The 12524-nt window shown below is 39.2% G+C and overlaps 2 protein-coding genes across 2 annotated transcripts; one reads left to right on the forward strand and one right to left on the reverse strand.

The window, feature by feature from the left end:
- Positions 1–779: 779 nt before the first annotated feature.
- On the reverse strand, positions 780–3520 carry LOC101476963 (protein FAM107B). The gene is made up of 5 exons (XM_076883902.1): positions 3438–3520; positions 2229–2262; positions 1888–2044; positions 1023–1164; positions 780–881 (listed from the first exon to the last, which is right to left on the reverse strand). The coding sequence occupies exons 1-5, from the start codon at positions 3459–3461 to the stop codon at positions 780–782; spliced, it is 459 nt and encodes a 152-aa protein (XP_076740017.1). The 5' UTR covers positions 3462–3520.
- Positions 3521–5674: 2154 nt separating this feature from the next.
- tmem167b (transmembrane protein 167B) lies at positions 5675–8832 on the forward strand. Its single transcript, XM_004545119.4, has 3 exons — positions 5675–5832; positions 6534–6665; positions 7759–8832. Exons 1-3 carry the CDS (start codon positions 5823–5825, stop codon positions 7839–7841), a joined length of 225 nt encoding a protein of 74 aa, XP_004545176.1. The 5' UTR covers positions 5675–5822; the 3' UTR covers positions 7842–8832.
- The last annotated feature ends 3692 nt before the right edge of the window (positions 8833–12524 follow it).

The raw sequence follows: 12524 nt of genomic DNA on the forward strand, positions 1-12524 counted from the left end.
CCTGCTAAGATTTAAGAATATAATGCTGCTTTATTAATACTGAAAAACTGATGTGCCAACACGCCACGGCCCTCTCTCTTGCTACTAAAGTTGATCTGTTGTTATAGAGACATGGGACCTCTGGGAAGGTCGTGTGGCAGCAGCATATAGGACACATGTCCAGGATGCTCAGTTAAATTGGGATCTGGGGATTTTGGAGCCTGGGGCAACATCTTGGGCTTTTTGTTGTCGTCCTTCAACTGGTCCTTAGAAGTTCTTATACTGTGGCGGGCCTCGTCATCTCGCCATCCTGCTGTGTCAGCGTGTGCCAAGCAAAGAGACTGTGTGCTCAGTCTGCAACAATGCAAAGTTCGGTGGTGGTATATGTCAGAGTAACCTGAGCCGCATGTAACCACATGAAGTCTGCCCAAGGTAAGCAAAAGGCTGCATTTGCATCATAACAAAAGGATCAATGTGGCTGTGGTCCTTTACCTGGCAGCAGTGGTTCTATTGGCTGAAATCTTTACCCATGGCATTCATTTTAAAAGATTTTTTTCCCCGCTCAAATGTAAAATGTAGCAAAATTGATTTTTTTTTTTTTTTTTTTTTCCCCCCACTGTGAAGCTTGGAGGAGCCTTTTTGCAACTCATAACTACTGTAGTTTATATGAGTCGGCACACTTGAACACTTCTGAAATACAAACAGTTCTCATTCAAGGATCGTGTTCCTTTCAATTTACAGTATCAACAAGAATCTGTCTGGACTTCACGTTAACGGTATGTGCAGATTTTCTCGAATCGTCACAGGGAAGGATTTGCGATGTGCTTCAGTGTTTGTCTCACACGAATAAATTCTGGCACATTCTTCAGACCTTCGCTCCTCTTCTTCTCCTCCAGCTCGTACTGCAAGACAGATATGTGTTGTTGGATGTCCTCTCTAACGATTCAATTTTAGTTGGCATGCAAATATTCAAAAAGTATACGCATTATTGTAGAATTCCCTGCATCTTTTTTTTTCTTTTTTTAAAAAATCTGAGTACTTACAAATTGCATTCTCTGCTGCCGTATACGTAGCTTCACCTCCAAGTCAGAGGGAGGGTGGAGAGCCAGCTCCTGGTTTTTCTTCTGTCTCTGTTTTTGTTCGAGGACACACAGCAGCTCTGGCTTTTTTCTTGGCAGTACACCTCTGAGGGCACAATAAAAAAAAAAAAAACTGATAGAAGACGTGTCTCTAGATTAAGACAAACAAGAAGACCATAACATTGAATTCCTGATGTGGTTCTTATGAGTAAGTGCAGAAAGGTTACCATTAATGCAACAAATCCTTTGTTTTGTGTAGGTATATACAGTAGATGGGTGTCTATAGTTAATAAAACTTTTATTTTCTTCTACCTGCTCCTTTTCACGCATGGTTGCAATGTTATATCAAGGGAAAGCATGGTTTGTGTGTATGAAAGGACAAAACTGTTGAAACTATTGAACCAAGTGTGAAATAAAGATATAAATGAAAGTTTAATAGAAATCTTGTTTAAGCACCACAAATGTCGTTGATTGTGTTACATTGATTATTTTGTTCTTTCTCAGACTTGAGAGCGAGAACACTCAGTGCTCAGTGCTGATCCCTCAGCAGGGGTCAAATGGGCATTTAACTTTTGACTTGATCCACATTAAACGCCACCTAAGCATACTGCTAATCCACGGCTGCCACAACTCCAGCCAGTGGGAAAAAGGTTAAATAAGAGGATTCTCCAACGGACAAATGTTTGAACACTAATAAAATACTGCAACTCAGAGTGTTTTTAGTAAAGGTACTATAACATGAAGAACAATTCAGTGCAGAACTCTCAAGTAGACAATGCGGAGTAACATTTGTGAACAGCGCCTGCTACCTGTGTCAGTGTTTTCTCACCGTCTGTGGCAGAATAGCAGCTCTTGATGGAGAGCTCTGTGTTGGTGGGAAGCCAGGACGGGATTTGGCAGCTTTCTGGGTTTAATGAGGTCACTGTCCTCCTGTTGTTGATTTTCAGTCACCTGGTGAGATGGGACCATCCAGCACTGACGTCTGCCTGATACACATGATAACAAGCCAGTGCAATTTATTCAGTGTACACAATACTACAGCCTATGTTTACAGCAAGATATTCATGAAGTAAACTAAAACTAGTTTCTATCACGTGAAGTGAAGCTCGTTTGTTTCTTTAGATTCACTCAAACTCCATGAGCTTCACTTTCATCAAACTTTAATCTTACCTCTTTTATTGTGGATGCCCATTTTATGTGGTACCTGAATGAAAACCAGGGGTAATTATGTGAATTATGAAGTGCAACACAAACAAAACAAAATGTAAAAATGTGCATATGAGCATATTTAAACATTTGATAAAATAAAGTCAGACTGGTTATTAAATATTCTTAAATCACCAAAAAGGTAAATAGATTTCTCTAGTGTGAATCAATTGAAGCCTAAATTTAGGATGATTATTATTATGCAATCTAAACTGTAAAATCTAGTTGCGTGACACCTTTTTTAGCTAAGAATGCAAAAGCTCGACACCCTTCCTGTTAAAGGGAAAACAACCCCCCCAAAAACTCTTAAATACATATAAATTGTATAATATGGCATTTAAATATAAACATAATTGATAGATTCACTATTTAATTTCAAACACGTAAATAAATAAAAAAATTAAAAGAAAAAAACATTATGATGCCATGACTAACTTTATATATCACAAAATTTACATGATCAAAAAGGAGTAGGATGAAGTTCACACTTCTTTGATCCTACGCCGCTTAACTGTAGAATAATTTACAAACCAGTGTTCATCAGGCAGCAGACATGTATAACTGATAAATAATACATTTTAATTTCAAACCCTGAACCTGAACTCGAGTTCGATTCAGTTGGATTCAATTTTCTTCACACAGGGCCGACTGACAACAACAGTCGCCTCCAGGCACTTTCTATTGTAAAGTAATGACCCTACAAAGATGTTGCCAAATTTAAATGATCACGTTTAGCTACATGAACTATGCAGCTGCCAAATGAATTATGAAGAAGTAAAGAAGTAACTGGTTAGTATTGATGCTTGCTTCTGCCAAATAAAGAAACATAATTTTCCATCCATTAGTGAAAATCTTAACTATCTACATTTTTTGAGTTAGGTTTCTCAAAATTTAAGTAAGTCGATTTAATAAATTGAAATTTTGTGAATTTTGTGACTCCTAACTCAAAATAAGAAAAACTAATAGATATAATTATTTTATATCTCTATATATTTTATTTATTTATTTATTTGGCAGAAATATGCTTCCATACACCAGGGTGGTAACTCACATGCACTTACTTTTGATAGATATCTTTATCTATAATCCAAATAATTAATTCAGTTGTTCCTTATATGGTTTTCCATTTAATAAGAACTCACTAATCAAAAGCGATCAATGAAACCGCCTTACCTGGGTGGTCGGGTGGAGAAGCATTGATGAACAGATGCAAAGGAGAGACTGCTGAGCTGTGTTCCTCAGAGACGAATGCACCGGAGGAGGAGGACGGCTTTGTTTTTGAGAGCGGGGTGCCCCGTGCTCTGCAGCCGGAGCGCAGATGATCAAACAGGTGCCACGCTATCAAATCTCATTAACTGTCTTATGACTCTTTGTTTCCTTCAGGGGAGAAACTTCTGTTGTCTCAGAGCAGCAGCATATGCAGGGATTAGGGCAATTCATTATAGCAATAATGAAAAAACACTGCCAGCAAAATAAAGATGGCTTTTTGTGTCTTTTGCTCTGTTATTACACACAGTGATGGGAATATTCAACGCTCACATTAAATTGTTAAACCTATGAGTCTATAATGCATTTTTCTTTGTTGTTAAGGTGCATACTTTTACCCTACCCTCATTAAATATATTATTAAATATATAAGCATAAGACATTTAATTAAAGTAAAAAACAGGCTAATCTAAGACTGACACAATGAGCCAGTGAGTGTAGAAATGTAGGGATTACCCATCTGTGCAACACAAGTGTGTTTTTATAGGTGTCTATATGTTGTCACCGTGACAACATTTCTGTCTTTTCCATGTCTAGGATATTCAAACATCACCGAGTCTGGACTCATGGTTTTCTCATCAGTAAAGCCACACATTATGTGCTTCAGAGGCTGACTTGCACCACTAATTCTCAACTAAGAATGTTTTTTAATGTTTTGTGTTATGTATTTTACATATATACATAATTTTTTATTTTTGTTCAGGTTTTCACATCATGTGTTAAGCACTGTGATGCCACTCTGCCTAAATCTGACTGAAGCTTTCTTGTAATTGATTTATTTGACGGGGGCAAATGATGTCAGCTCACTGTAGTGTGGGTGGAAGCTCACTTTAATCCTCATCCTTCCCTCTGCTGCTGCATAAGGTGCGTCCAGGTTTACAGCTGCAGCAAAGTCAGCCTTTTTCTCCAGCTTGTTCATTGTGCCTCGACATTCCACCCATATTATTTCCCTACGGGGAGCAGTGTGCTGGCCACAAGAAACAACCAATAAAAACCTGCCTTGTGCTGTATTGATTGTTTTTTTACTGGTGCATTTTTCTAATGCTATAATAATTTATTACCTCTCTGTAGAAGCACAAGGTTAGAGCTTATCATGTTTACAAATATCTCTCAGCTTTGTTGCCTTGGTTGTGCTGCATTAAGAAGAGTTTATGAGAAAGTTTGTAGAATATTATTTAAGTGATTTTATCCCTACATCAAAGAACTAGAGAGGTACTCGGTAAGCACATGAAATTTTAATATTAGACAAAGGTCACCCAAGTAAATACAAAATACAGGACCCAAACTCTCACCAGGCCACAGAATATTTTTCTAGAGTCTTGGGGATCCTCAAGACCTTTGTTCTTACATGGTTGATATTTTTGCACAGTGTCGTTCTTACTGTTGAATCATGAACTCTGACCTTGAATCATGAACCCTGTAGTTCTTCAATGTTGTTCTGGATTATTTTATGACTTTCTGCACAAGGTGTTGATGTGATGTGGTCTTGGAGTAATTTTAATAGACCAGCCACATTTCATATTGCAACACAGCTCTCAGCATGGTTTGGTGGAGTTTCAAAGCCTTAAAAATTGATTGTCCAGATTGACTGTCAATGACTTTGTTTTCAAAGTCCTTGAAAGTTTCATCTTTTCTTGAGATCAGGGCATGATGTGAATCTGTTTAACTGATTTATTGATTCAGCAGGTTTGCCAATAATCAGGCCTGTGTGTGGCTTGTGAAACTGAACTCACCTTTCCAAAACATATGGGTAATCACAGTTAATTCACAATTTAACAATGGTGAGCAATTACTTTTTCACATAGGGTCAGCTTTGGATAGGGGTTTTCCCTTAAAAAATGAAATCATAATTTAAAAGCTCAATTTGAAAGTAGTTGCAGTGTTGTAGATGTTTCTCTTTGCATTACAGATATCAATCAAGAAATTCAATTGGGGATATCTAAATCTAATTTTAAGAAGTCGAACTTGATGGGTGAGTGAAATTGTAATTTTTCATTTCGTATTTTGAAAAATATAAATCCGATTTCCACAAGTAAAAACTTCTAGTTACATCCTAATTGATTACAAGTTTAAAGGGGCGTTTAAAACTGAGCTCTTAATCAAATATGCCAGTAGGTGGCACTAACGCTAACTGAACAGCAACAGTGTGAAGCGTAGAAGAAGATTTTAAGTCAGGGAAACGGAAATGTCAGCCGAGTGACTGCATAATATCTCTACTTTAAAATTTAGGATGGAATGCTAGTTTAGAGGAACAAACCGTCATATAACATCGTCAAAGAGAAAGCTGCGAATATGACAAATGGTAGGTTTTCCGTGCTTTCCAACTCGCTAGAACTTGTCGACAACAAGCGGGACATGAAGTTAAGCTACTTCTTGGAATTGAGGCTAGTTGAGGCTAGGCTAGTTGTAGACGTGGCCCTGGGCAGCACTGCCACTCTGTTAGCACCAAAACAAACTCGTCACATATTACAGTGCTATAGTACTTGTCTTTCTATTAAATAACAGTACTGTCACAAAGCCTGCTGTGTTTAGTATGAACCTCTTCCTAGCTTCTATTTTTTTGTAAGGTTACACGTATCTATGCTATCAGGCTTTGACTTGTGTGTGGCTGTGGCTAATGCTACAAAAAAAATTCAGGATAGCCAGGTAGACAACAAGCAGCAACAGCACAGTTTGGTCAAAGGAAAAACATTCACTGTTAGGCAAAATATACATGTATGCTTCACCACTGGCATAAATATTTGTCTCAATGGTAACTACAGAGAGGAAATCAGACGGTGACATCCATAGTTTTGTTTTGCATACTATATTAATATGACGCTTGGAGTTAGTGGTTGATCAATGTCAATATTTGCTTCCTTATAAAGCAAACCTCTTTGGAGGCTGTGTTGCATTTAAGAGTGTATTTGGTTGTATCTGAACAGAAGTGAGTGATTGTTACTCTGTGCTCTTAGATTCTCTAATATAATAAGTGCATGCAATGCCACTTTTCCCTTTCCATAGTTTATTCATTCGATGGCATCCTTGTCTTCGGGCTGCTTTTTATCTGCACTTGTGCATACCTCAAAAAGGTGCCTCGCCTCAACAACTGGCTGCTGTCAGAGAAAAAAGGAGTGTGGGGTGTGTTCTACAAAGGTAAGTATGATGTAGTATGATTCAGACACAATGACTTCCCCCTTTTCTTTTTTATATGCTTAATATTAGCAGCCTGCTGCTTTCTTTTTTGTCTTGCACTCTTGTACATATATTATTTAAATTAAACAATGACAACACGCAAGGTTGGTTGATAATAAATAGATCACAAATACTGGTCCCTCTTTCTCAGAACTCCTCATCTTCTTACTATAATGATCATAGTGTATGTATGCATGTCCTCCTAGTAGCATCAATCAATCTGGATGAAATATACTACATAAACTGTCTAGGGTTACAGGATTATTAATATTTATATAGGTTTTGGGATTTATTTAACTCTTAAATCCTTCCAAATTATTGATTAAACTACATATTACGTATTACACTGCATATTAAAAATTATATGTAGTGGCTGATCTCAAAACAAATGGCAACATTACATCTTTGTTACAATGTATGATGTTGTTTGTATATGCATTTTTGTTAAACTAGTTTTAGTGGTGTGGCACATTGGAATATTGTCATACATATCTGTTAATAAGTATATCTCAAAGAATTACATTAATAGTGCATGCAATTGATTACTTTGTCTTATACAATGAATGTGTAGCTTATAAAGAACAACAATGAAAAATGTGTTTTTATTACTTATATGTTTGATATTAATGTACAGCCATTTTTGCCTTCTCACTATATACAGAGATATAATGGAGATTAAAAAAAAAAGAATAATAACAAATTCGTACATGAACACACAAGCGCTGCAAATAGGACAAAAACTGCCTGTAGTTTAGGGTTTTGTTAGTAAAGGTAATAACAGTTCAGCTGTTTGGCATTTACAGTTTTATTATGTCATTATAAACAAAGGGAAATAAATGCAAGGCCAGCTTTATTGTACTATTTGACTGGAAGAACTTTTCCAGTTTGATGTAATACCTTCATTTCTCATGCACTTATATTGTCAGATTAAGCAAAAATGACTGAATTTCCAGATAATGTAGTATGTCACAATATCCACTGATATTTCAGCTCAAGATCTGACTTTATGTCTGATGCTTTCTTCTTGTTTTAACTCATCTTATCTCGTTCTCAGCTGCAGTAATTGGGACAAGGCTTCACATCGCTGTGGCAGTATCTTGCCTGGCCATGGCCTTCTACATTGTCTTCTTAAAATGATGGTGAGGCTAGATGGGAAAGGACAAACTTTTCAGAGAGGGGATGGACTCATCTCTGCGGTCACGTTTTAATCCTTGTTGTTGGGACACCTTTTGGATTCTATGACTGATGAACCCCCGCTGGACCTTTGGACCCATGTGAAAGTGAAGTCAGTGCTGCCCCCTTCTGATGACTGGGTACACAGCTTCTACCTTAATATTATGTATGCACTACAGATGTGAAGTACTCCACAGTTATTTCAGTGGAGGGAGAGTGCTGGGTCACATGGTAACATTCTGTTGTTGGGTAGTACTGTCTGACGTCTCCATCCACCCCACGTAATAATTAATACTGAAGGATGCAGAAGATTGAAGGGCTGTGTGTGCATTATACCTTACACCTGTATACAACTTAAAAATAGCCTACCTGTGTATATTTGGAAATAAACATAACGCTAGTTATTTGCTAGAGGTTACATGTGATCAAAGTGAAAATGATCAACTCTGCTCATGCCCAGCAACTCTTTTTTTGTTTTTGTTTGTTTGTTTCTTCTGTCAGTGGTGGAGGGAAAGATAAAAGCTAATATATAAAAATGTCCATGTGTACACTTTTATTTACTTTTTTGGATCTCCCATGTTAACATTTTTTAGGTTAGAAAAATACAGATTTTAAATAAGTGTATGTTGTATATACTTTGTTATCAAAATGTATACTGGAAAACATGTTTTAAATGTCACACATTAGACTGTAATTAAAATTCTGTCAAAACTCTGGAGAAACGAGTAGTACCTGCAACAGATGAGGCATATCTCAAAATTTTGCAAAAATGTGTTTGCCGTGTCTTGCTTGAAGACTTACAAGCAATGCCAAATAGTGATGGTGCTTCTCATGCCATTTTAAATGTATACTGCTGTTACGACTTCATTTCTGTCACATTATTTCTATTCTCAAAAGAAGAGATTATTTTGGGAGGGAATGCAATGCAATTTTAAGTAAAATGTTGATCATACAATTTCTATGTATTGTTGTCTTTAAAAAAAGTTTATCTGCACGGATTAGCCACTTTATTAAATATGCCTGTTCAAATGTTAAATGTACATATCTAGTTGGCCAATCTCATGGCAACAGTTTAATGCATTGAAGCATGTCAAGGTGAACTGCTGAAGTTCAAACCCGCCATCCGAGTGAGAAGAAGTAGCATGGTATATGTTGCCAAATGGGTTGGTCTGAGTATTTCATAAACTTCTGATCTGCTAGGATTTTCCTCATGTTTCAGACTATTCTGAAATATACTATATACTGCCTGCTTCAAGTCCTCTACCATAATCCCTGTCCCCAAGAAACCTAGGATCACTGGACTAAATGACTACAGACCCGTGGCTCTGACATCTGTGGTCATGAAGTCATTTGAGCGCCTAGTTCTCTCCCATCTCAAGACCCTCACGGCCCCCCTCCTGGACCCCCTGCAGTTTGCATATAGAGCCAACAGGTCTGTAGACGACGCCATCAACATGGCCCTACACTTCATCCTGCAGCATCTGGACTCCCCAGGAACCTACGCCAGGATCCTGTTTGTGGACTTCAGCTCTGCCTTCAACACCATCCTTCCAGACCATCTCCGAGACAAGCTTTCCCAGATGAATGTGCCTGATCCCATCTGCCGGTGGATCACTGACTTCCTGACGGACAGGAAGCAGCACGTGAGGCTGGGAAAGAATGTTTCGGACTCCCGGACCATCAGCACCGGCTCCCCTCAGGGCTGTGTTCTTTCTCCTCTGCTCTTCTCCCTGTACACCAACTGCTGCACCTCCACCCACCAGTCTGTCAAGCTAATCAAGTTCGCAGATGACACCACCGTCATTGGGCTCATCTCGGACGGGGACGAGTCTGCCTACAGGAGAGAGGTTGAACGTCTGGTGTCCTGGTGCAGCCACAACAACCTGGTGCTGAATGCCCAGAAGACAGTGGAGATTACTGTGGACTTCAGGAAGCACACAGCCCCACTCCCCCCCATCATCCTGACTGACACCCCCATCACCTCTGTGGACTCATTCCGCTTCCTGGGTACCACCATCACCCAGGACCTGAAGTGGGAGCCCACCATCACCTCCGTCATCAAGAAAGCCCAGCAGAGGATGTACTTCCTGAGGCAGCTGAAGAAATTCAACCTGCCAACACGGACGATGATGCAATTCTACACTGCAATCATCGAGTCCATCCTCACCTCCTCCATCACCGTGTGGTACGCTGGAGCCACTATCAGGGACAAACAGAGACTGCAGCGTGTTGTGCGCTCTGCTGAGAAGGTGATTGGCTGCAGACTCCCATCTCTGCAGGACCTGTACACCTCCAGGACACTGCGGCGTGCAGCCCGGATCTCAGCTGACCCTTCTCACCCTGGACACAGTCTGTTTGACCTGCTCCCCTCAGGCAGGAGGCTCCGGTCCATTCGCACCAGAACCTCTCGCCACAAGAACAGTTTCTTCCCCTCTGCTGTTGGACACATGAACAATAACCACATGATTGTCCCCGCCACTAACATATGACCCTACGCTGTGTAACTGCATCATTTCATGTTTGGCACTGATCACCACCTGCACTCATGTATATATCTTTCTACGTAGCACTCATAATTCTTATTCTCATGTATATATCTCATGTATATCTCATGCAAATATCTTTCTTTCTACATAGCACTTTAATTCTTATTGTCTGCACTGAAGCACCGCAGCAATTTCCTAATGTTGTAAACCTCAACATCTGGCAATAAACCCATTCTGATTCTGATTTTGATTTTCCTCATGTTTCAGACTATTCTCTCTAAACGGTCTAAAGAATAACCAGTGAGTGGCAGTTCTCTGGGTGAACATGAATTGTTGATACCAGAGGTCAGAGGAGAATTACCAGACTGGACTGAGCTGGTGGCTAGTCAACAATAACTCAAAAAGCTACTCATTACAACCAACAGAAGATAATACATGGAGCCTTGAAGCAGATGAGCTACAGCACCAGAACACCACACCAGATGTTATAAGTTTGGCAATATAAGATGGGAAAGATGGCGCCTAGTATGAGGAATCATAGTTCCTGCTGCATTATTCAGATGGTACGGTCAGAATTTGATTTTAAAAATATAAGCAAAGATCCATCCTGCCTTGGACTTGTATTCCAGGCTGCTGGTGTTGTAATGTGGTGGGGTATATTTTCTTGGTTCACTTTGGGCTCCTTAATACCAAATGAGCATTGTTTAAACACTGTAGCCTACCTGTGTATTTCTGCTGATGATGTCCATATCCTTATGACCAGTGTATCCACCTTCTGATGACTGCTTCCATGTCACAAAGCTCAAATCATTTTCTTGAACGTGACAATTACTGTACTCAAATGGCCTCTTCCAAAACCTTGCTGAATCTGTACAATTGCAAATTAAACTAGTTCTGAAGAGAACAGGGGGTCCAGCCCAATACTATTAGGTTTTACCTAATAAAGTGACCAGTGAGTGTATTAAGTATATTCACCCCTGTCCTTGTGTTTTTTTTTCTTTTTGTTTTCCATTGTGATACAACTGTAGTTTACATCAGCTTTGCACATCTTGCAACCTACCTGAGTTTTGCCCTGACAACATTTGCATTTTTGACTCTGTTTTCTGTCACTCCTGTGGAGTAGCACGGTTCTTTTTAAAAATCTCTGTCGTCATATTTGGGATCTGAAGTCATTTCTCATGAGGTAAAGTGACTTTTCCCCCCTCAATATAGCAGTGTTTTTGCTGGTTTCATTTTTACCCACCAACGTCTGCTGCAGAAACCCCCCAGCAAAATCCCCCCAGCAGCATTGATGCCTTCAGCATGTGTCATGAGGGATAACTGTGTGCTGAGGCTAGTGTAAAAAGTTTGCACCGAGTTTGTAGATCATTCTGGTTCTGTAAGACCACTAACCCCCAGCTCAGCACCTAGTGAACCTTGTACCTCTTTACACGTGTCACACGCCTTTCAGTGTCTTTTGCCACTCTGTGAACATTCTCTGTTATTAAAGGCAACCTTCAGCAGATAAGTTATTATCTGTAGGAATATGCCATACTTTCTGTACTTTGAGGGACACGGAGTCCTTTGAGAGTTGTCTGATACATTTACTGTGATAGGAAGGAAAGCACAGGTGGAATTTGTATTTCCAATCCTGGCGTGGTCTATTCTGAGTTATGACAGTGTGAGTCAGCGTGTTCGTTAAAAGGGCACTAAAACAGAAGTTGACCATCATTCATGTTATTATTTGTGTGTCTGCTTTTCTTGTTATGAGTGATAGACCTTTAGTGACATGTGAACACTTAGAAATACCAAATTTGCTAATAAACAATCTTGGACTTTCCAGTGTAATTAAATTCAAGCAGCTGTCACACCTTATTGACATACAGGTGGTGTCAAGGTTCATTTGCAATCAGGTATGCAGCTAGTGAGAGCAAGCCAGGTTTTGCTTGGGGGCATTATATAAAGGGCCTAAATGCTGTGCTTGTTTAACCAGTCAGGACTCTATAATTAAGTAATGGTCTGGCATTAATACCACATTAATAAAGTATTATTAAAGTACCACAGTGTAAATGAGCTATGTAGCAGGGAAACGGTACTACTCAGCTAAAGATGTCCCCTGTGAGTGTTATATTGCTCATGTATATTATCAGATATTCCTATTGTTTTTAACTTGAAGCAGGAT

Source organism: Maylandia zebra, linkage group LG5 (genome assembly GCF_041146795.1).
Source record: "Maylandia zebra isolate NMK-2024a linkage group LG5, Mzebra_GT3a, whole genome shotgun sequence".
Lineage (NCBI taxonomy): Eukaryota > Metazoa > Chordata > Actinopteri > Cichliformes > Cichlidae > Maylandia > Maylandia zebra.